The sequence below is a fragment of the Apteryx mantelli genome, chromosome 14 (genome assembly GCF_036417845.1).
Source record: "Apteryx mantelli isolate bAptMan1 chromosome 14, bAptMan1.hap1, whole genome shotgun sequence".
In the NCBI taxonomy this organism is placed as follows: domain Eukaryota; kingdom Metazoa; phylum Chordata; class Aves; order Apterygiformes; family Apterygidae; genus Apteryx; species Apteryx mantelli.
Window position 1 is genome coordinate 12,270,861 of NC_089991.1, and position 25,216 is coordinate 12,296,076.

The following is a 25,216-nucleotide window of genomic DNA, read 5'->3' on the forward strand; positions in this document are numbered from 1 at the left end:
AATACATGAGGGAGTCATTTTAGAAGGTGGTAAGGGTGATTTTTATTACGGCCTTTTCTATTTAGTTGTACAGAATTGGGGGTAGCTCCTGTTGTGACAGACCTGATGAGAACATAGTAGCTGGTGGTATTTGGGCAACAGCCTTTCAGTGCTGTTCCACAAAGGATATTTAGTGCGTCCAACCAGTGAATTTTTAGAGGCATGTCTATCTATGTGGGCACTGGCAGAATCAAATTTGCTTGGCAGGAGAGAGCCCTAGAGATGTTTAACTGGGTTTGGGTACTGTGTCATCTTCTCTATAGACTCACAGTAAGTATTCAACAAACAACTTAATAAAATTTCATCAGTTTCTGGAAGGTAAGTTTATGCAATGACACAATACATGATACCATATATTATGAGGCACCTATTGTTCCTTCACGATTATAGTGCAGATTTGTTTTTAAAGCTATGATTCAGCCTCTCTGCATAATTTAGCCTATCCTTCTCAAAAGTACAGCCCCCATTCTGTGGGCTAAATACAAAGCACATGTATAATGTTCCTAATTTACCTATGCTGATGCCTCTACTGTCTTGACATAATCTTTTGTATTTCCTGCACTTACATGTGAGATCCCTTAAATGCTTATTTAGTTAGCCACAGCAATTTTGAGATACCTTTATGGACCCAACAGGAAGCAGTAAGTGTTGTTGTTGTTGTTACTATTATTATATAAATTATATATTACAAAGGAAAGCATGCAAGAGGGAAGAGGGAGCTAGCACACCAGCAGAGGGGGAGAGGGAGAGCTGGAATAGAAGTCAAGAACTTACTAGGATAGTTGTGACTATGTAAGTCCTGTTCTGAAGACTTGTGGACTCATTGCCGCTTTGAGTATCCATGGCTGCTGGAACTAACTTCTCATCTTCATTCCAATAACCAATCTGCCAAATACAGACCGGGACATCTCACCAATATGTCTTTCATATATTAACCAAGTTACACTAACAGGATAGGCCTAGAAAAGTCAGCTCTCTCTGCATATTCATACCCAAACAGAGATCTCATCTCCTGAAGTTTTGATCTCTTTTGCCAGTGGAACCAGGAACTACCCCTTCCTGCCATGCCTCCATCCTGAGAATAACGTACATCATGTGCAGGGTAGCAGAGTGCATCTAAGCACATAAAAACAACTAGAACACAGCACTGGGGAATTATCGCAATTCCCTGCCCTCTCCCCACATCCCCTTTGTGATAAGTTCTTCGTATTTTTCTAGTGGCGAGCATGCCTGCTGCACGTCCAGATCTTATAGGTCAATCAAATGCTATCCCACAGCTGAAAGCCTGCATGAACATAGGGCTGACTCTCAGGACATCTTGAAAAAAACAGGACAAAAATTCAAGCAAGAAAGAAACAAACCCTGGAAAATGTCAAAAAGTTTGGAGTTATGAATAAAACTAAACAGCTGTAACAGGCAGAATTTCCATGTTAAGCTGTGCTTATTAATAATCAGGGATTCGGTCTGAACTATCACTGCTTGCAGGCAAAGCAGGGTGCCAGCAAAGATCAATAGGAAGATCATCTTTGAGGTTATCCACTTTGAGGGCTTGATTTTATAAGAGGCTTTCCATCACCTCATGTAAGTATGAAGTTGCCTGAGCTCTGGTCATGTGGAAGGGATTTCTTACTACAGTAAATGGGAAGGGGTATTAACACAGGGCACGACCAGGAGCCTGCTGATGGCAGATTAGAGATCATAACAATTCAAGAAGAGAAAAGCTCTACTCAGGCTTCTCAACTCTCTTCACTGCACAGAGAAAAAGAAAAGAAGGTGAGGAAAGAGCTTCCAAAGCTCTGTCCTTGCGCAACATAAATGGAGATATGTATATTTGTTTTGCACTACTTAGAGGATCTACAATCTTGGCAGTAATGGATGTGACTTCTAAATAAATATCACTTCTGTCAGTAAATACACAGCAAAATCAAGACATTTAGCCATTCTATTTCTTCTCCTCTAGACTCCCTCCAGTTTGCCAACATCTTTCTTGAAGTTCAGAGCCCCAAGCTCAAATAATACCTCTTATGAATACCAAGTACAGCAGGAAGATCACTTTGCATATTTTAGAAAAAATGCTCCTTCTGTTTCTCAGTGAGAAACTTGCTTTTTTTGCATGACACTGCTGATTCATGCTTGACTCTATGGTGGGCTCTGATCTCACATCTGCTGCTCTCAGGGGCAAGCGTGAATTGAGGCACAGGGAGTTCAACCTGTAAAGGTGGAACTACTGTCATTTGAAGTTTTTCTTAGTTTCAAACATATATTTTATTTTTCTGGGGAGTGAGGGGGTGCAGATGGGTTCCAGTAAATGCTGCATTCCAAATTATTTAGTAGATGTCCTCTATTTGTAGAAAAACTGAGTTACTCTTTGTTTTTCAGAAAGATAATATCTAACATGGGATATAACTTCATGGAGTCAGATTTTCAAAAGGGCCTGTGTTTCAATGGCTCAGTACCCCTAAAAAAGGCCAGATTTTTCAAAGTGCTTAGGATATAAAAAGAGACCAAGATTCCAGAATTTCACAAATAATTGCATAGCAATCAGGGCATGGTTAGTGGGATGGCTCATCACTTCGAGGAGAGCAGAATTAGGCCAACATAAAGGGTTCATCTATATGGGTTAGGGCAGACAGATTCTGCATGGCTCTGCCTCTCTTCATTGCTTGGAAAGGAAAAGTGGGGGAGCAAAAACACAAAGTTGTGTAGCTGGTCCTGAGCCAATATGTTCTGCCAGTAAGAAGAAGCAGTATGGACTGAGTGGGCCAAGCTTTCACTACTCTGGAAATCTCTGCTCCACAGTCTCTTCAGCTGAGTACACATGCCATTGCTGCTCCTGACAATCCTTTCCATATTATTATAGTAAGATACCATGAGTTCTCCCTAGTGCTTGGCTTTCCTCATGTAGAGAGCTGGGATTACACTCACAGTGACTCTCCTTGCAAGCTTTCATGAACAGAAATGGCCTTTGAGGCCTAACCATGCCATAACACAAATGCTGGGCTGGTGCCTAGCACAGGATCTGAAGTCACTCTCTATTTTACCTTTCTGATCCCATCATGTTTCATCTCAATCACTTGCAGGGTGTAGTTGGTCCTCCGTCCCTTCTCATTAAACTGAACGTTGCCAGATAACCCTTCAAAATGGACCTTAAAAACATAAAAACCAAGGAAGAGAGGAAATTGGTCAGCATTGCACACTGTTGTTGTTCTGCAGCAGCGAGTGGCGAGGGGCAGAAGGATGCAGAATGCAGTTGTATCCACCAGGATACATACAGCAGACGGGATGTCTGTCCAACACCAGGCTTCCACTTGGTTTCACTCTTTACAGCGTGCCTAGTAGGGCACAGGGACTGGCTATGTGCACACATGAGATAAAGCTCCTTCTCTTAAAATTTAGTGGTCTGTTACTGAGCTCAGCGAGGCACGAGAGCTAGATCATGTGTGTGAGCCCATCACTTCTTGGGATGTGACACTGTGCTAAATCAGCTCTGAACTCCTTGGGTTTTGTGTCTGGTCACATTGTCTAAATCTGACCAGAAATCAGGCTTTGCTAAAGAGCTTGTCAGTCCAAATCTGGAATTGTATTTACAAGAAATATGAAACTGTGGCCATAGCTCCCAGCTGCCATTCTTCGCTGGAGAGGAGTCTATCAGTTTAAAACAAATTTAATTACCCGATGCACCAGCCTAATAAAACCTGACAATTTAGTATTGTAAATGAGATTCGCATAGGCAACTTTGAGTCATAAATCTCTGCTGATAACACTGTTGAGCTGAAGAGCACTGCTCAGGCATCACATCCCACTTCCTGAACTTTTCCTTTCAGTGCAGCCATTTGAGCTGTTGCAACCATGCCAGCCTGGTGTGGAAAAGAGTCTACAACTGCAGTTACGGCATGCAAGACCTGAGCAGCACGAAGCAGGAATATGAGTGTGAGTTTGGGTCTCTGTAGAGACCATGTGGAGGAATACTGAGGCCACCGGATTGTGAATTAAAAGTTTGTTCTCAGTCCTTCCACTAACTCTGGGCAGATCTCTTCTCCCTGAAACTCATGTGTTACCACATGTAAAATGGGAACAGGTATTTAGCTGCCTTTTGAAAAGTGCTCTGAGATCCTCAGAATAAAGGCGCATGGTGAAGAAACGCGAATATATCGAGAAGGAAATCTGCTGCTAATCCGCTTAAGCTGTGTTTGTTTTCCAGCTATTATCACAAAGGTTTGTCATGAAAACTAACATCTGCCTGTATTTTCTAAAGCTCCTTCAAGTCAAGAGGTATACACGGTGACATCTGGAGAAACATGCGTGCCCCTTCTCACAGGGAACAACATTGCAATAGCACTATTTTCCTAAGCATTCCCCCGCCTGCTCCTTTGATGGCCTCTTTGGCTTTCTTTTCAGGTCCTGAGTGACTCTGAAACTCAGGCCACAGGGTGCTCCTGCATTATAGCTTCATACACTATAAAGACTAGTGCACAACCCCTATTCCTTTTATGTGTATGGAAGAAATCTTAACCCTGTGATATCCCCACAGCACTTAAATGGCAAAAGGGGTTTCTCCCCACAAGGCTGGAGTCATCTACCCTTCCTCTGAGACTCCTCTCAAAACTTGCTTGCTTGACCAAAACTGTCCTTTCATCAGCTAGATGCAGCTCTTTCTCATTGATGCACACATATTTGTCTCTTTTTGTAGTGAGAATAGCTTGCCCTTGGAATCAGAGGACTGATTTCAACAGTGCGAAGCACCACTAAAGCAAAGTGGACATGTGCAGCATTTCAGCACATTTGTGTATGGTTCTAGTGCCGGACAAGCTGGAAGGGAAGGGTGCTATTGAGTGCCTTCTGGTTTACAGGTTTATTCAGCAGCTGGGGACTGGCTTTCTACTTTGTAGATCTGGTTACAAAATAAGATTATAAAAAAAATCTGTCAAAAATAATTATAATCTTTTCAAAGTAGAACTGAAGCCTCAAGGGATTGGATTAAAGTAATATTTTGTGAGCATCTCTTGCAAAAAAATCTTACCTTTCTTTAATAAAAGCATACATTTTTCTCAAATGTGTTAGATTTCTGTTTCTGAAAAATTGCAGACTATTTGAAATTGCTTTTCATTTTTGCTCCTGCCATCCATGACTCCTTCCTACACTAAACAGAAATGAGGCAATTCAGGAGCTTATTCAAGACATTTGAGTAGAGAAACTTTTTTTCTTTTAAACAGATCATAAAATTTTAGGCATTAGCAAATGGAAGGTGAAGAAAAAGCACACTGTGAATATACGTAAGAATTGCTGTAATTGTGAATCTTTGTAGAATGGATAACTCAAACCCTCAGTCTAATCATAAACTCTTTCTATTTCCATCTGCCTCTTTCTATAATGTAGCTATTGCTACAATACTAAGTGCTAGATGATTATTAAATTCATAGTTAAAACTTCCCAAGGAATTTCCTTCTTCTCCTACAAGTTTCAGAGCCTTTTATTCTGATCATCATGATTAAACTGGTCAAACATTTGGAGAATGATAATTTTTCAATGGTAATTTTTCAATGGTAAAGAAACAAATTTTGCAAGTAGTTCTTTGTGTTCTTTGCTCAAATGCACTGCTGTTAAAAAATGAAGAGTTTTGAAATTGCCTTAATGAAGAGATGAGAGGCAAACTTCAGATTTTCACACACACACACACACACACAAAATTGTATTTTCCAAGCAGATCTAATTTTAATCTCCTCTTCTCGTAAATACAATGAAGGAAAATGCTTGAGTGCCCATGGTTCATCAGATGACTTCCAAGTATTTCATGTTTATTAGGTAACCGATCTCCCTAATGCATCAAGGAGGCTGATTTTATTATAAGAATTTGGAAAAGCTATGACAGTGATTTGCCCAAGGTCACACAGACAGTCAATAGCAGGCCTGGGAATAAATCAAATCCAAGCAATCAAATCAAATCAAGTGTAAGATTTGGTTTTAAAAGAATCCTTATTTACCAGTAAACTCAAACCAAATCAAAACAAAATACTTGGCAAAATTTATGTGTGGCACAAAATAACCAAGCTAATTTTGTTCTTCTTGCCTTCATAGTTAAGGAAAGAAGATGGGATAAGCTATATTTGGATAACACTGAACTAACAGTATTTCCAAGGAATCATCTATTTTTGAAATAAATTTAGCACAAACTATGAGAAAAAAGTAGAGTATACGTCTGAAAAAAGAAGAACACTAGCAATGAATGTCAGTCTTGAGGTTTAATGAAATTTTGAAGTGTACTGCCTTGCTACATCTTTGGTAAGTTTGATGTTTTTCCATCTTGCTATAAGTTTAGTTTAGATTTTGCTTATTCAAAATCTAAAGTTTTATGCAGCATGCAAAAGGAAGATTTTCAAATTATTAAGGAATAAATTTTCAAAATGGCTGTTATTAAGACTCTTACCAATCCTTACAGTAAGAAACAAGCTGTAATTTTGGCTTTGAAAACATTCTGACAAAAGCGAACACATAAGGCAAAATTCACATAGCTTTGAACTTCATTAATAGTCTGGAACTGAAGCCAAGCTCACAAAGAATTGAAGGAGCTTCAAAAAACATGATTTGAGGTAGTGGTGAAGATAAAAATAGGGAAATATGATTTCATGGGAGAGTATTGTGGCTTTTCAATCCCAGAACTCCAACAGAAATTAAAGGAAACAAGGGCATTCCTGAGCTCTTTTAGAGACCTGACTCTAATCTGGAAAGACCCATTCCTCAGTCTGCTTGAGCCTTTTGGCATTTCTGCTGCTAAGCATCCGTCTTCCCCAGCCCCACCTCAGCTTCCCATCCGTTATTGTACGAATGTCCGCGACCGGCATTGGCTCGGTGTCTAACCTGCTGCAGTGCTCTCTGAATGTCAATGCCTTGGCCCCAGGGGACAGCTGGGTTGGCGAGACAGTCCCCGGCATTCCCGCGACGGGAGATGTCAATCCTCTGCCTCCGCAGGTTCTGAAACGCCTCTGCCATCACCCGAACCCCGTCGTAAGTAAGAGCAGACGTGTACTAGAAAGAGAAGGGGAGTTGCACATCGTTCGTTAGGGTTAGCTGCCCTCATGCTTGTTACAGTGGTTCTCCTCACGGCAAGTTTTCAGATGGTTTTGTTCTGTTTTTATCCTTCCAGCATCTCACTTCCTCTAATCACTACTGTCTTGTTGACTTCTGAAAGTTGGAACCTTGTACCCCAGAGGATTCGAGAGGGAAAGAGCAGCTCCTGATGCAGGACTAAGGGCTGCTGTGCTTGCCTTTTGTTCTAGCTGAATTGCCATCAGATTGTGCTCCCTGAACCTTACAAGGCATTCACCTCTTACCTGAGTCTTTCTATTTAGTTAGATTCATGAAAATGAGCTTCTAAGAAATACATTATACAGTGTGAATATGAGGCTATATGATACTCAAAAATAAAAGATATGTCACCCTTTCTGGTCTTATATGGAAACCAGAAAACTCTGCTTGAATAAGCAAAAATTATGCAAAAGATGAGTTTATTCAAGCAGAAACTTGTATAGGAAACAGTATAAAACTCTAGGGTGAATGGCAACCATTAGAGTTAATTCCTTGATCATCTACCAATTTATTTGTTTGCAACTTTCTCAAACTCATTTTTCCAAGGTTGCCATTTCTATTTCTAGGTGTTTGCCACAAGTGTGTATATTTGTTTTCAAATGTCAAATAGAAAAAAAACAACCCGTTTCTCCCTTCTTGACAGCTTCAGTCTTTTGTGTCAGGAATTAACATATACTTGTTGGCTGTTGTACAGTGACTTGAAATGCTTGGTAAGAAAATCTGGAGAGAATTTATTATCATTAGAGATCTAGCAAACAAGTCAACAGTTAAGGAGCTAGTGAGTTTTTTGTTTTTTTTAATCCTAAACAGGAGGAGATGTTTAATCCTTAGCTTTAAGAAGGGTGAAAACTGGAAGACTGAGTGAATACACTATCATCTTGTGCATTTCTTAGCAGGCAGCAGCTACTGCTTAGTAACATTCAGACAGTGTTGAGACACATGGAGTGGATAAAGTTCACAACTATATTAAGTGACAGGGTTTTAGGAGCAAGAAAAGCAAGATTCAAGAGCTCAGTGTGATCACAAAGAGGCAAGACCCTGCCTAAATTAAACGGTTTTCTATACCACTTGCCTTTGGCCTCTTCCAGTCCACACGAGGATGTTCCCTGGCATCATTATTCTTCCACTGCTGCATGATCCTAGCTGGAACAGCATCTGTGTAATTCACCAGCTGGAAGCCAGTGACATTGGCTCCACTCTCCTTGAATTTTGTCAGGTCAATATCCATGAATCCCTAGTACAGGAGACAAAAACAAGAGAAGGTCATCGGAGGAACACATTTCTGGGTGGATAATAGGAAACCTGCCTATCTATGAATAAGGCAGCTGGCTTAGAAAAATCTCTTCCCTCTGCTAAGCAAGATCCTGAACTCTAGGACAAGGTCCATTTCCCACACCATGGGGTGAATTTGCCTTTCTCACAGGCAACAGGAGGGCTCTGAGCGGGATGCATCCTGCTGTTTCCATCCAGAGATGAATAGTCATATTAATAATAGCTCCTTTGCAAGAAAGCTAGCAGAATAATGGAAAAATATATTTCAGATAATGCTTGGATGAAAATATCAAAATTCTCAACAAACATTTATTAGAAATAATTATTCAGCCATCTCTAGCTTTTATGCATTCAGTTACCAATGGAGAGGCAACTCCTTTTCAAGTTACGGTTTGCAGAAAAAACAAATCCTGAATAATGAATTTTCAGTAGGTTAAAAAGTATGTGGTCAGTTAGCTTGTCAAAGGAGTCCAGCTGTTAGAAAAGACAGGGTATAGGATTTGCTTACTTTGGGAGAAAAAGGCATTTTTTGCACCTCAGATTACTGGTGAAATTCATTTCTCTCATTTCTCTACTGTTTTCCCCTACCTCTTGCCCACCCTGTGTGATGAACACAAGTGCACAAATCCACAGGTATACTGGGGTGGTGGCGTGGAATTGCTGTCACCGGTAATTCACAGGTACATAAAAAGCAACTGCTGAAACACTTCAGTTGAATCAGAGGCAAATTAATAATTAGAGAGACACTGCAAGCAAGGTCATATTTTGGCGTCCTTGCTTTGATCCTATCTTTTCAGCGCTCCAAATTTGAGAAACTCTTTGCTGTGCCCCCTTGCCCAAAGCAGAGGGAGCTTGAACAGGGGTTTGCTCTCCTGCTTGGCCATTGTGTGGAGACAGGCAGAAGTCTGGTGTTTTCTTTTGGAGTACAGGCACAAGAGATGCAGCTAATTAGTTTCACTAGTATCATGAGAAACCATAACGCACGAGGGAAAATGAATGGAACATACATGATGCAGCTTTGCTTTCCCTCTCCCCTCCATGATGTGCTGCTGTTCTATGTCCTCTCCAGGCACCTTTTGGATCTTGCATTCTCCCAATATACGTGATGATGCTGTGAGTTAGAAAAGCCAAAACACACCCCTCCCACAAAAGACTCACTGGGTTTCCAAAGTGGTGCTCTCTGTGCATGGGCTGGGGGAGCTAGTTAGTTCATTAACGTCCAAGGTCAGGGTCAAGCTGTCAGATGGAAACCTGTTGTGGGAGCAGACAGCTTGCAAGGAAAAGACTAAATTGCCCTCTCACATCAATGTCAGACCAAGGAAGTCACAAATGACTCAAAAATGTCTTTAGAGACTTTCACACTTTTTCTTCCTGCTTTTTGTGAGCAATTTAGCATCCTCTTACTGGTTTAGGATTGGATGTAGATGTACAGATGCTCCAAATATGATTTATTTTGCTTCAAAGTGCAGTGATTTAAGTAAAAAAAAAAAAACATGCAGTGATATTTTGTATGTATTCCTCAGAATGCTGGTTTAGCCCACATCAATCTTGTTTGTAATTGCTAGCGTAGGGGTTTCAGAAAGCCAAAGCTATGATTAATGAACAGGAAATGCAGTAGGATAACTGTTCCTGACATTTTAATGCATTTCAGGCCAAGCGTTTTTTGACACATAGAGCTCCTAAGGTTCAGTAAGAGGAACCTCACAGGTTGCCAACTGGTTATTCATGGCTAGGACCAAATTACACTGACATTTTGCTCCTGGGAGGTACTCAGGGGAAGAAAATCTGTCAAAAGAAACTATCATGCAGCAACTTGAAGTTTGTGCCACCAGCTCCTCCTTGGAAGGCCAACAAAGGCATGAAGAAAAGTGCAAGTTCACAAGAGAGTATGAGTAGGATGTCCTGCCTAGTGTCCCAGTCCCTCATTGAGCAGATTTAAATGGTAAAACTCAAAAAAGGTTACAACACCAGTGACTGGACAGCAGGGGTTGAAAACTGTCTTTCACTGTTTTCCCCAAACCAAAGCTTTTTGAAGCTGAAGCAAGTATTCAATGATATTCATCGGATTCATCTTATAAAAAAATTTAAATTGATGTGAATAGACAAAAGGAATGAATTCTTCCTGAAGATTAGATTAGTTTTCCCCTCAAGTCATTTTTTGACATAATTCAGGTTGGTTAAAAAGCGTGGAGACCTCTGAAGTTTTCCCAATTGTTTAAAACAGATGGGACCAGGGAGGATGTCATCTAACCTTGACTATGTCTTTGCATTTCAGCTGTTATCAACTGCTGAAATAACTGCTTTCACCTGTTATCCCTCCTCCACATGCCCCAGTACAAGGTTAGTACAGGAATGGTCCTAATTACAAAGGAATTTTAATCATTGCACCACAGAAATCTGCTTAGAGCAGGGCTGGGTGACATGACAGCTAATCTGCCAGTGTAATGTAGTCAAACTGGGAATACCGGTGGTCAGAAATTTTAGGAACCAATTCCCAGTGGTGATGAATTCTTGCTGTCTAAGATATAAACAAGAATATATATCAAACGTTACACAAATTGTCTTTTGAAGGTGCTTCTATTCACAAAGTGGTATCAGGAATTAAATGTGTTTATCTATCTTTCTGGAATATCAGTCAAGGCTTGCAGGAAAGATTAAAACAGGAGAATTACAATTTTTGCAAGTAAAGAAGCCATCAATCATCCATCATCTTGTCCTAACTATAGCCACATCTTGCAAAAAAAGGGACCTTTTATTTAGTTTTCAATCTGTCTGATTTAGAATTCAGGAAATAAAAAGCAGAAGTCTGGGCTAGACCTGAGTTTGTAACTGAGTCTGCAAAAAATGTGGGATGGAGATGAAGAGAGCAGCTGTCCCATCTGGGATGTAATTGTCTAACCCACTGTGGAATATTATCACCAGTTATTTCATCATTAGCGAATTTAGCAGAGAACAATAACACTATGTGAGTAATAAATACAATCTGTCATCCCTAATATTAAAGTTTTATATAGTACAACTCTATGTGAGTACATCAGGGAAAGGTTTTGGGGGAATCTGAAGGCTGCAGAAGCTCCCCTTGCCACCGCAGGTCTCTGTGTGCATGCAGTGTGACCTCCCAACCGTGATGGGTGTGCTGTTGTACGGGTCCCTTTTGCGCTGGACCGCATCCAGTCCTGGGCATGGCATCACAAATATTAATTATGTAAAGCCTCACATTACCAGGAAGTACTGAGAATAAGAACATTGAGAAACTGGATCTCCAAGATTAAAGACTGTAAAATTTGTTAACAGATCAAGGGGAGGAAGGCAGTTGCAACAGACATTTGTGACAGCCACAGCATAAGTGAAATCTGAAAGAAATGCAAACATACACAATACTTATCCAACAGAGAAAGGGCCTAAAAAGTAGGAAAGTTATCATTCTAGACAGTAAGATTGGATAGGAAAAGAGTTACAGTTTGACATCAGTAAATCGCTACGGAGAGATTGCACTCCACTGCTGTGGAGCAGCAGAGGTGCTTGCAGCAATAGCTTCAGTATCAAGCAATTTGGAAAGGAACCAGCATAGAATTGCTTCCCTTTGGCATCAAATCAAAACCAGTAGGAAGTGGACAAGTACTGGAATGAAATATTCCCTGGGCCCTTAAGGGCCAGAACTGTTCCAAAAATGTGCTAAAGAATAGAAAAAGTCAGCTTTGCAGCCACATCTGTTCAGGGAAACGGGCAGAATCCCTGGAATTGGATGGAAGTGGCCCTTCTCCAGGCTCTTTAGACCTGAACCGCTTGGGGCCTATTTGTTGGGCAAGCAGGTATCTGGTTTCAGCTCCTCATGGAGAACTGTCTGTCCCTGGGGAAATCAGAGGAACAGCAGGAATACAGGATCTCACGCTCCAGCACAGGTTCGGTACCAACACCCCCAGGAAACCAGGTGCAGCAGGACTTGGAGGCACCACGGAAGTCCCCCAGTTCCTGAGTGGGGCACTGCCTGGATGCAGGGACTCCAAGGGAGACAACATTTCAGCAGGCTCAGCCCGCTCTGGGAGGCGGTGAACCCGGGCTGGAAGGGACACCGCATCTGCGGTCCACCGTGCCTACAGCAGGACTAGCTGTTCCCTGGATTTAAATTTGCTTTGCAAAATCAGCTTGGCAAACCAGGAAATACGGCCTCCCGCCTTGCGTACACCTGGAAAACACTTGGTTTACTCTGAAAGACATTGAACTACGGGCTGACAATAAACCACAGAAATCTGGGCCCACTGGTGCCAACGGGCTGAGGCAGCTGCCCTCCTCCACGCCAGCTCTGACTCTCAGCAGCTGAAATGCATGGCGTGGACAACAGCCAGGCTTGGCTCAAAGGAGAAAACCTGTTCTTTAATCCATATCGTGGACTGTTCTCTCCACTTTAATGAACCTCGCAAAGCAATTACATGGAGAAGTCCTGCTGTTAGTAAATAATATGGACAGCTGCTAAAGACCTTAATGCCTTCAAAGAGCAAAAGGAAAACATGGCTGTATTGGGAAGGGTTCCTTCCTCATTGTGTTTTCCTTGCTGCATCTGTTCTTTATGCTGTGCTTAAACTGAAACCGTTTTTCAGCCAGAGGTTGTTTACTATCCCATTCACTGCTGTGGTTCCTCGGAGAGGTGTCAGCAAGTCACACATTTATATTCCTCTCCACTGCTTGTGGGCTCAGTCATCAAAGGCAATGCATAATGCAGGAAGACTGATGGCTTGAAATGGGCCTCATGAATCCATCTTGATTAACCAGCCCAGAAGGGATCTGCCTTGAAAAGAAAGTCCTCCAGAAATCAGCCAGCTCCTTATTTATACCCAGAACATCATCAGGAGGCGAGACATCGAGTGGGCAGCACAGGCTGCTGTCAGACGGCACAGGGAAAGCCCTCATCCCCTTGCGCGTGACCATCTTCAGATCTGCCAACATCACTTAGGCCCCTGCACGTCCCCTTCCACGCTCGTCTTTAGCTGCCTCATCGTTTTAAACCTCTGCCTCTTCACAGGGCACCAACGACACCAGGCAGCACTGCTCATCCTGTGCGGGGAGCGCAGACATGAGCTCACACGGTGAAGTGATGGAGAAGGAGAGCTGCCTGGTCTCTCCCGTTCCTAGGAGTGCTGCAGGCTACGAGTCCCTCTCCTCCATCCCTGCTGATCTGCAGGGCAACAGCAGCAGTGGCGAAGCAGCTCACTTCCATATCTGTTGTGTCCTGACATCAACAGACAACAAGCCACAGCTCCACACCTTCAAATTCTCTCTGTATTTCAGTAAATTGGTATTAATTGCTGCCATTTGCCCTACAGGGCACCTCCTACAGTATAACTGGGCGTTTGAAGCTCTGCTGACAGCCAGAGAGGCCTGAGCTCCTGGTAGGCTGCAGCTGCTCTTCTCATAAACCTTCATGCAGCCCAACCACAGCACAGTTCAAAATCTCTGCACCTTTACTTTAAGTCTTGGCTTCTCCTGAGAGGAGGGCCTTTCAGAGAGTCTCCTTGAAGACTGTCAAATTTCTGAGAAATGCTGTTATTTTTTCTCTTCCCTTTGCATCTTCTCCACCCTCCATATCCTCCACTGAGACTGGTAATGCTCATCTCTGAACGAGGACACAGAGAAAAGGCCCCTTTCTCTTGGACTGCCTGGAGAGGGCTTGCTGGCTGAACCAAAACACAGCCCCCTCATCCCAGTAATAAGTGCACTGTCCTCTGAGTAAGGTTTCTCAGTCCTTTTTTGTCTGGGATGAACAGACTGGAGTCTACTTGTTTTCTTTTTATGAACCTGTGCCCTACACCAAAATATTACTTGGGGTTCTCTCACTGGCGTGAGCATCTCCATCACTCCCAAGGCAGGAGCTGCAGGAGCTGTGGGCACGCCCCACTGCAACTGCTCTGCTGTTATTATGGGAGGGAGACCACAAAAATGTTCTAGTTTAATGCAAATTAAGAAAGATGGATTAGGGCATTACGCACAGAAGCTTATAATTGTTTTTATTTCTTATAGTGGAGTTATCTCCAGGAAGAGAATATTTTTTCATTGCTTAGTGAAATCTGAATTTCTCTTCAAAAGCAGTTTTGAGGTAACCTCTTCCACTGTGCATGGCTGTTTTCTTTGTTTCACAAATGAGGCAGGAGGAGCAAGAGCGAGTTTAAGCAATTCACCCAAGCTCACCTAGAAATCTATGGCAGCATCAGGAAAATGGCTTGGCTCTCTTTAGATGCAATGCATGTATGGCCTGCCATGCCAGACTGCCTCCTGCTAACAGACTTTATGATTATAAGAAACTTTGCAAAACAAAACAACTGCTTCTGAATTGCTGTAGATCAGTCGAGTGAATACAAAGTGGCTTCTGTCATTCCAAGGTACTCTGGATCATCCTGCAGGGAGTGCCAAGTGGAGTGTTTCCAGACAGAGCATTCCTAATATACCAAATTATCTTCAAGCTTGACTTCTCCAGTAAAGCATCATTCCTCACTCCCATCACTTTGTATTAAGAAGGAGGGTATGTCAAAAAGAGCCCATCTGCTCAAGTATCATTCCAGCATGCTTTCCAACAGGAAATGACCTCTTCTCGTCTGCAAAATTATTAATATGTCAAATCCTATTGTGGCAGCAAAACATGCAAGTCCTCGCTATAACAAAGAATCAAATGAAGGAGAAAGAAAGCGAAAAGAAAGGTGCGGGGAAGGGGCACGCTGTCAGATAGAGTCCCAGCCTTGAAGTTTGTGGAGTCTGTTTTGCGCTGGTCTATTGGTACCAAGCAAACTAAGTCAGGTGAGGATCCACACTTGAAGCACACATGGTTGGAAGTGACCAATAACTTGATTTTGTATAGTTCGGCAGGAATAAGATTTTTTTTGTGTGTGTTGTTATTGCTTGCGTCAGCCCAGTCCTATTGCTGCACAACATACTGGGAATAAATGATCATACAGATCTTGGAAACCTCAGTCCAGGCAGACAGACAGACTTCTAGGTGGAAGTTTGTACTTTAGAGAGCTTTCAGAGAAGAAGCTGATTTAAATGTTTGGGAAACATGCCCTATAGTGACAGATTCCAGGACCTCAATCAAAGATATGATTAACGGGTGACTTGATCACAATTTACAAGTATCTACACAAGGAACAAAACTTCACTAATGGAATATTCAGTCTAGCAAACAAAGACATAAATCTGGTGGAGGAAGCTGAAGAAAGGCAAGTTCAGAGTAGAAATAAGCACTGATGAAGTCACCATGAGAAAGATATCATGGATTTACAAGTTAATCCTTGCCAGATGAGCCAGGCTAATGGATTAGGAGATTGCAAATGGGAGAGGAAACCTGTTAGCTTGACACCCTTTTGCTGAGATCTAAGCAAAACCATTTTTCCTTCCAGTGGCTGTAATATAATGTCATTTGCTCACCTGATGCTCAGTAATTTTTTTTAAGCCACAGTAAGTCACTCATATTTATGAGACCTCATTAGCTTCAGCAAAAATCCTTCCAAGGGTTGCAGTCTGTCTCAGGTTACCATGTCTCAGCCCTGGTGGTGCAGAATTTCTCCCAAGATCTCCACTTCCATTTTCAGGAAAAAGCACATTTAAACTACAGGTGAACTGAACTAAACCTGCGGATTTAGTCTACGTCCTGTGCAAGTCACTGTGCTGGAAAACTGCTGCACTGGTAACCTCTGAAACCATCACAGCTGCTTGCAAAGTGAAACTCTGTCCATGGCCTAACTCAGCACTGACACATGCTGATATAAAATGGCATAGAAAAAAAATGCTTACCTTTGCTAATCGACACTGTTCTTATCTTTTCTCTTCCCTGCCACCCTAGCATCAGCAAACTCATACACTTACCTATTCAACTTCAAACCAGAGCATCTGCTAAAAGAAGAACCTGGAATAATGCTCAGGGAAGAAAAAAAAAAAAAAGCTAAAACACCATATATGGCAGCTGTCCTTAATACTTTTCTTTTAAAGACAGGTCACAGGAATGTCACTTATTTTAAGACAAAGATTTTTCTTTGCCCAAGAGAGCTGATGTTCTCCCATTACTGACAGTAGTCAACCTACATCCCTGGCATAAGACGAACAGACACATGAAGCCAAGGTTATAGGGAAAAAGTTTGCAACATCAAAAGAAAGGAATCCCAGAAGTTTCTAAGCTTGCTCCTCTGAGAGGATTGACTGTATTTTTTTCCTTTGTGGTTAGTAGACTGATGCTCTCAAAGGCTGAGAACAAAGCTTAGAAAAATAAAACCCACAGAAACAAACACTTCTTAAACTTGCCAAACCTCTTTGAGCTCTAAAAGGAAAAGCAGAGAGAGCAGGGACAGAGAGGGAGGGAGGGAGAGGACTGCAAAACCCTTATGCTGGTATACCTGACAAATATACAGACCGGCAGCTGGTGAAAGCTAATTGGAGTAACTCTAGTGGGTAGTGGCTGAGGATCCAGTTTTCATGGGTTTGCAAAAGCCATTGACATTTTGTGTACAAATGGCTGTACTGGCTGATAAGCCTCGGGGGGGGGGGGGCTCCCCAGCTGCACCTCACCATCCCTTAGCTGCAAAATCAGACCAGACAAAGAAATCACTGCGGAAGGAGGTATGTGCTGACCTGGCCAATTCTGCCCCAAGGAGAGGCAGGAATGCTCACATGAACCCTTCCCCTGGTAGTGTCATTGGAGAAAAACCTTCATGGGACAGACCTTCGTGGACGGGCAGGGCTGAGCAGACAAGAGAGCTTGTACCTTCAACAGGCACAGCCAGATTTGGAGGAGGATGTTTGTCCATGGCCTAAGGTGCAGAACAATTTCATTTTTCTTTGTGAACACAGAAATGCTATTGTCTCACCTTGGCAACAGCAATTTCACTGAAAAAGAAAGCTGTTCCTACTAAGAAATACTAGCTTTCATTTGCTGCTGCTTGTCAAATTCTGCTTGGTACTCTACTACGGCTTTCCTGACAGCAACCGCTGGGCAAACAACCATTGATTAATAAAAGCTAGTCCCTCCTTTTGCTCAGGAATTGCCTCTGGCCAGGCAGCAAGTCCCACCTTGTTCAAATGCTCTCTTGAATGATTTTGGTAGGACTCATTTGGCCAGTGCATTTGCTCACGAACTTACTTGCTTTAGGTTCCTGATGCAAAACCAATTCGGAGCTGCTGCAACTGGAGAGTACTCTGCGTTTGGCTGAGTGTAGCTCTGAACAAGCATATGACCAGAAATTCCTAACATTTGCTTCAAATGTGCCATTTCCATGATTGTTCCCTCGTGGGGAAGAGACCCAAAATTTCAGTAGTTTGGCAAAGAGGCAGGTCTTGAAAATTCATCCACTCACTCTAGCTAGTGCAAGTAACCAAGCAATGGGCAGCCACGAACCAGCTGAGGGCTCCCTTGACTTGCAAGGCAGAGCCTGTCCCAACCAGGGAAGGACCCTTATGTTCACATTGACGGGACAGGATGAGACTCCTAAAATCAGGACTCCATCAGTCAGCACAAGGAACAAGAAGTCACTCCTTTGGAAATCTAAAGGCATTTGCAGTTTTTAGCTCTTAATTTATACTCTTACAACTCAGTACTCTAAACTGTGCCACTTCCACAAAATCAGGCTGGCTTCTACGTGTGCGGATATGCACATGCGGGTACATGTGGGTGTGTGGGCAATGCACACCCTGTCCCCTTAGGACTCATCTACAGGGGAAAACACGGGGTATTTAAGGTCTATCCACTATGTATATGAGTCAGTGTGAATAAATTACAGCACGTTACACCCTCTGAAGGCTCTACTCCAGGAATGAGATGTCCTTAGAAAAGGGTTAAAGCTACCACAATCTCTTGAATTAAAGCATCTGCACAGTGTTTAACCCCCCCAGATGCTGACACATTCTGCCACCCCCTTATAACATCCCTGGCCATCCCCACGCAGGGGAGATGTGCTACTTCCTCGTCCCTATGGTGGTCTCAGGAGCACGGGATCTTCAGAGCCCTTTTGACATTTTCCTCACAGAATCGATGAGCGAGTAGCTCTCACATAGGCGCAGTACATCAAGAAAACTGATTTGGCTTTTGGCGTCTGAAACCTGCCCATGAAAGGGCCATCATAATGTTGAGGAGTGTTGTTCCCTTTTTTTTTAAATGGTTTTCCCGGGTTGTTTGATTACACCCTTCTTTCTTTTATTGTTTTACATTCCTGTCTCTGGAGGTTGGCTCTCATGCAATGCTGGATTTTAAGCAGAAGGAAAAACAAAGGAAAGATATTCTGGTCCTTTCTCTCCCCTTCTTCTGTCCAAAAATCAAAGTGACTTGAAAAGCACTGCTAATAACAGTGAGTTCTGGGGGGCCCGTCAGAACTGGGGATGCTGCAGGGACCAGCGGCTGGGACAGAAAACTGCTCCCGCTGAGCAGCCCGGGAGGCAGAGCCTTGCTGTGGAGGGGCTGGAGAACTGAAAAGCCTTTTGCTCCGAGTTAATTATTTATAATCCATGTTGGCTGAGTATGCAGCCTTCTTCTAGCCAGCTCTGTCCTCTCAGCATTTGTGAAGGCTAAGAAAAGAAATTAAAGATGGGAGAAGAGTGCTGAAAGCGGGAGAGAGAGGTATCATAATGCACAGGGAAACGTCCTTCATAGCTCTATCACCTGAGTATCAGACAACCTCGTGCCTTTAATGCATTTATCCTTATGAAACTGTGCAGAGAGAAGAGGTGATATGCTCATTTACCCTTCCCATGGGTATACATAAAAACATACCGACACGCACACCCCCACTACTCCAGACAGCTTCCCTGCTTCACTTTAATGAAGGAACTTGCATAAACCTCTGACGACTGGGGCCCTGGGTTACAGCAAATAATTTTTAAAAAAATTAGTAACTGCAGTTACTGGCTGCTCTGCAACTTGCATGTCTCCCTCTGCACAATGTACCATTTTTAACTTTGTAATTGCAGGGTAGCCGGGGCCCAGAAGTGCAGGGTCACTACGAGGGCATCGCGGGTAATTACGTGGCCATTTCTGTCTTGCAAATTACAGAGTTATCTTGGGACTCAGAGAAGGAGAAGGGCAGCAACTGCTTGACTAATTGGTAGTTTAAAGTTTAATTACCCAGGGCCTGACGTAGCGCCTTGCAGCTGCAGCTGCAGAAGGGACAAGTCGCTCCGGACGCCGTGTGCGGCTCACCTCGCCGGGCCACCGCATCCCCGCGGAGGGCACGCGCAGGACCAGAGCTGAAGGACAACCGCCCCGCCAAACCCCTGCCTGGCACAGGGGGCAGGGGGGCCCTCTTCCAGAGAGCAGTCCTGGCCCCAGGCTGCCGAGCCCAGCCGGAGCTGCGCTGCCATTGCGGACGGACTGGCCCGTCCGGAGAGGAGAGGAGTCAATGACTCTTCTGGTAGGAGCTCTGGGGAGGAAATCCTCCAGCCTCCCGGTGAATTGGGGCTATTCCTCTCTTTCTCCTACCTCTTCCCAAACCTCCCTAAACAGAAAAATTCTCCAGCTTTCTTGGGGGGGACAGCAGATGGCCTCAGAAAGACAGCTCTGCCACTGCCCAGCACAGCTCTGTCCTCAGGCAATGCCCCCCTGCATTAAAAGGAGAAGTTTTTCCTTGAAGAACTCCTTAAATCCAATTCTTTCCTTAGAGCCATAACAGTAAGATTTGATTTAGCACCAAGTTGCAGAAAAGTTACACAACTTGGAAAGGTGATGGAGCAGCTCATCCTGGAAGCCATCTCCACGCATGTGGAGGAAAAGAAGGTGATCAGGAGTAGTCAGCATGGCTTCACCAAGGGGAAATCATGCTTAACCAATCTGATAGCCTTCTATGATGGAATGACTGGCTGGGTAGATGAGGGGAGAGCAGTGGATGTTGTCTACCTAGACTTCAGCAAGGCTTTTGACACTGTCTCCCATAGCATCCTCATAGACAAGCTCAGGAAGTGTGGGTTAGATGAGTGGACAGTGAGGTGGATTGAGAACTGGCTGAATGGCAGAGCTCAGAGAGTTGTGATCAGTGGTACAGAGTCTAGTTGGAGGCCTGTAGCTAGCGGTGTCCCCCAGGGGTCAGTACTGGGTCCAGTCTTGTTCAACTTCTTCATCAATGACCTGGATGAAGGCACAGAGTGCACACTCAGCAAGTTTGCTGATGATACAAAACTGGGAGGAGTGGCCGATACGCCAGAGGGCTGTGCTGCCATTCAGAGAGACTTGGACAGGCTGGAGAGGTGGGCAGAGAGGAACCTCATGAAATTCAACAAAGGGAAGTGCAGGGTCCTGCACCTGGGGAGGAATGACCCCATGCACCAGTACAGGTTGGGGGTTGACCTGCTGGAAAGCAGCTCTGTGGAGAAGGACCTGGGAGTGCTGGTGGACACCAAGTTAAGTATGAGGCAGCAATGTGCCCTTGTGGCCAAGAAGGCCAATGGTATCCTGGGCTGCATCAGGAAGAGTGTTGCCAGCAGGTCGAGGGAAGTGATTCTCCCCCTCTACTCAGCCCTGGTGAGGCCACATCTGGAGTACTGCGTCCAGTTCTGGGCTCCCCAGTACAAGAGGGATGTGGCACTACTGGAGCAAGTCCAGCGAAGGGCCACAAAGATGATTAGGGGACTGGAGCATCTCTCTTATGAGGAAAGGCTGAGAGAGCTTGGCCTGTTTAGCTTGGAGAAGAGAAGGCTGAGAGGAGATCTTATCAATGTGTATAAGTATCTGAAGGGAGGGTGTCGAGAGGATGGGGCCAGACTCTTTTCAGTGGTGCCGAGCGACAGGACGCGAGGCAATGGGCACAAACTGAAACACAGACACTTCCATCTGAACATGAGGAAAAACTTTTTCACTGTGAGGGTGACAGAGCACTGGAACAGGTTGCCCCGAGAGGTGGTGGAGTCTCCTTCTCTGGAGATATTCAAAAGCCGCCTGGATGCAATCCTGTGCAATGTGCTCTAGGTGACCCTGGTGGAGCAGGGGGGTTGGACTAGATGATCTCCAGAGGTCCCTTCCAACCTCAGTGATTCTGTGATTCTGTGAACTTTGGTTTACTGGCAGGTCAGAGGGATCTCAGTGCGTCTGTCATCAGCAAGTCTGCCGTTTGGGCCTGGGGGGCTCTCAGGACGGCTAATGGGATATGAAACACTTCGCTTGGGGGGTACACACTGAAATGGGGTTAAAACTAGTAGAAAATGCAACTCATTACCAGCAGTTGACAGCTTCTTGGTAGCCCAATTGAAATGAGCTGAGAGGGCGATGCCAGGAGCGCAAGCGCCCATGACATGCAAAAAACCTCCCTGCTTTAATTGACAGTTGGCTTAACTGGCTTGGAAAAGATGCAATTTGAAACTGGAGACAAACCCCCCGCCAGAAACCTTGGAGATACCCTGGCAATGATCTCACTAGCTCTGGACAGAACACCACAAGGAGAACACCACAGAGGACTTATGATACTTTTGCTACCCAAAAGGTGGATTTAAAAAAAAAAAAGGCTGCCATCTCCATAATTATGAATATAGTGCTTTGCAAAAAATTAGTTAACAAAGAAAACACCAAGGAGGGAATATAAAGTAAGCAATATCCAAACTCACCAAATTTGCCAGAATATAGTGGTATCCATTCCCATTTTTTTCAAGCTTGATGATCTGCAGGATAAAAAACAAAGATATTTAGCAGAGACCAATGCAAGAAGTAGAGCTTCACCTATCTGACCACCATCCCCATTTTTTTCCCCTGTTACACTGTTTGCATGGGGGCCATAAGACATAGTAAAAGAATCTAGTTAGAAAAAGGACTGAGCTTTCAACATATGATATTTGAGCAGCAAGTCTGAAATTAGACAGGACAAGACTCCCAAGCAGATTCTACAGGCAGGGAGAGCAAATGACCTGAATCAACATGTTTCCTATGGGTTCAGGGAGAGAACGTCTCTTTAAAAAAAAAAAAAAAAAAGTATTAAACAAGATTTAGATTTCAGATGCTAAAGGAACAAAATGGTGAGGACATCTTTATACTCATAGTATACCATGTATGCTCTTTGCCACTCCTTTCTTTCTCCCTGATCCCTGGAGAGACAGGTTTTTATTTTCTTTAACCAATACAACTGCTTCCAGATCTGTAACATTTGAAAATTTCTACGTTAGTGAGAACAGTTTCCCTTGTCTAGGTAGAAATGCACCACCTGTTACAGGCTTGCCTGGGATTATGGGCCTATCAGATGGTCCCAGAGACCGGCGGTCCATCTGTGGGACCATCTGATGTGCCCATAATCCCAGAGATCCAGAGATCAGATGGTGTCTGTCTTTTTCTTCCTTCATTTAAAAAATACAGAAGTAATACATCTAAAATCACATCATGCTTGATGGCTCTAGGTTTCCACTAAATTTTCTCTTCACTGATTTTCAGTGGCAGAGTTAAATTCTTACCAGGTTGAGAGCCAGATTGAGCCAATCCACATACAGAAAGAAAAAAAAAGGAGGGAGGGAGGGGAAAAAGCCCAAACCAACACCCCTTCCAAGCTAGGAGAAAAACACAAGAAATGCCATTTTTTGCTGAAACTGTGCTGTTTCCATGCAGTTTCTTTGCTGGCAATACTACTCCATATTTCCATTGTCGTATGAATTGATTCTGAATTACTGGCTAAATTGCCAACACTCGAGCAAAATCCAGCAAGGAATGCCAGCAAGGCCAGAAAGAGCCTCACCACCAGAACGATGATGTAAAGGACTGTTGTATTCCTGTCTAGCCCAGGGCTTCTCTCTGATACTGGGCTGGTAGCAGGTGTTTGAGAAGCACCTAAACCCAGGAAGCGCACAGACTCCCCTCCCCTCAGGACAGATGCACTCCCAGCTTACTGTTGGCAGCTGTTTAGGGATTTCCAAATGGATTAACGATCTGACACTTGCTCTGTGCAACTGATTCATCTGCCTTAGCCTTTCACTGCTGCAGCTCTCTTCTGTGTGCATTAAAACTCAGTTGGTTCCCGGCATTGGTATGGGGGCTGCAATTAACTCCAAAGAAGGCTTCGTTTAGTAGCAGTTTCTTATGCAACCAATTTCAGCTCCACCAGCTTCACTGCCCTGTGGTTCTCCCCACAGGACCCTCAGCATGGCTTCTGCAGATGAGTCTGGAGCCCTCATGAAAACCTCTGTTCTCCTACAGATGTATACCCTTATTACTGGTTCTTTTCCAGCTGAGTATCTTCTGTGGCTAGATCTGAGAAGCAAAACCAGACCCAGCTTGTCCCCTTCCATTCATCAACTAAGACTCATCTTTGCAGCAAGTCCTGGTCCTTGTGGGAGGAAGAAGCATCCCTGGGGCATTGGGATGCCCAAGAATTACAACCCAATTCCCCATTTCTCCAGTGTCAATAATAACTGGCATTGGCTTTTTGTGCCCAAACTGTCCCTTTGTTATTTTAGTAGGTGTCAGAGTCGATGAACTGGAGAGGGCTGCCGTCCAGCTTTCCCTGAGCTGTTAATCTTGCAGCCCATCCACCTGAATTATGAGGCTTGCTTCCTGTGTTTTACACAGTTATTTGTAATCTTAATTTATTTTAAAATGCTTGCTCAGTCCTAATGTGTCCGGACGGCGGTAGCAAGCTGAGGTTATAATAGCATTTATCACTTAGCCTGAACGTGGTGAGAGGCTGTGCAGGGCTGCATGCTGATAGCTCACTTGGGCCACCTAGGTTTCATTACCCACTTCTTAATGGGCCAGTTTGACATCTATTAGAGAGAAATCCTCTCAGAGTGAAACAGTGGCAAAGGAGAAATTTCAGTTATTCATTTTAATGAGAGACAAGGAAAAAACAATATAGTGCTTTGATGGAATGCAACCCACCACTTACTTATCCCATTAAGACTATACAGTACAGCCCTGTGGATATCCTGCCCTGAACCAAGGCCTAGCTTATAAACGACAGTTACCTCAGCAAAGATAAATCATGCCCTTGAGACATGACACAGAGGAACCTCCGAGAAAGAAATCAGGTCGTTTTCCCACATACCATTAACGCTTTGAGCGCTGGCTCCTTCTACAACTATGGTCTCAAGAACTGCAGGACTGCAGTGCTGGTGTCGGCAGGCATTATTTGTGCTATTTGTAGGGGTTAGGGAGAAGAAACTAGAGCTACATATAAGCACTGGAGTGTACGTGTGAGCGAATGATGTTATGCAGCAATCCTCAGCTCTTCTGTTCACCAGGGAGCACAAATCCACGGACACCAAAAGACAGAGACAGGCTTGTCAGGAAAAAAGATAAACGCATTAAAATATCCCTGAGAGGCTGAGGTGGCTCTCTGAACACCTCATACACTCCAAGAGAGAGACGGGAAAAACAAAGCAGGGACATCCACGCAGAGGTTGCTGGCGCACCGAGCTGAGAGGCTGGCTGCCAGCCCGAGTTCGAGTCCTAGCTGAATCTCATGTGATAATGAGCCAAACACTACATTTGCCCCTTCTCAGCATCTGCGTATTGTGAAAGACCTGGATCCCCTGCTTACCCCGGGGTAACTAACTATTTCTGCTGTCAGAAATCCCTGTGGTCTCAGACTAAGGAGTCGGATGAGGATGGAATTGCATTACACAGGTTAGAAAAAAGCTATATACAGCCCTATCCCTAACAGGAGAAGCCCTGTCTTACCTGCTGGGCACAGAGGACTGCTGGAATTGTTCTGTCTTTAACATAGGAAAATACATTTGTCCCTCCTTTCCCTAAAAATGGGTGGTTTTTACAGCATTGCAAAAACATAAACACAAGACAGGATTTTACTGTTCTTGCAAACAGCTTCAGTTAGATGCAAGCATAACTCTTGCTCCAGTTACTTGAAGAAGTTTGAAATAGAGGCTTCTTATC

At 43.8% G+C, this 25,216-nt stretch overlaps 1 protein-coding gene across 1 annotated transcript in view; it reads right to left on the reverse strand.

Annotated features, from left to right (window-relative positions):
* Nucleotides 1-25,216, reverse strand: part of GRIA1 (glutamate ionotropic receptor AMPA type subunit 1) — a 129,018-nt gene that overhangs the window by 38,405 nt on the left and 65,397 nt on the right. Inside the window, exons 5-9 of the mRNA XM_013953652.2 lie at nt 21,952-22,005; nt 8,195-8,356; nt 6,895-7,062; nt 3,081-3,185; nt 814-924 (exon numbers count right to left, since the gene is read on the reverse strand). Of these exons, the coding sequence (XP_013809106.2) occupies nt 814-924; nt 3,081-3,185; nt 6,895-7,062; nt 8,195-8,356; nt 21,952-22,005 (600 nt within the window). The remainder of the gene's footprint in view (nt 1-813; nt 925-3,080; nt 3,186-6,894; nt 7,063-8,194; nt 8,357-21,951; nt 22,006-25,216) is intronic.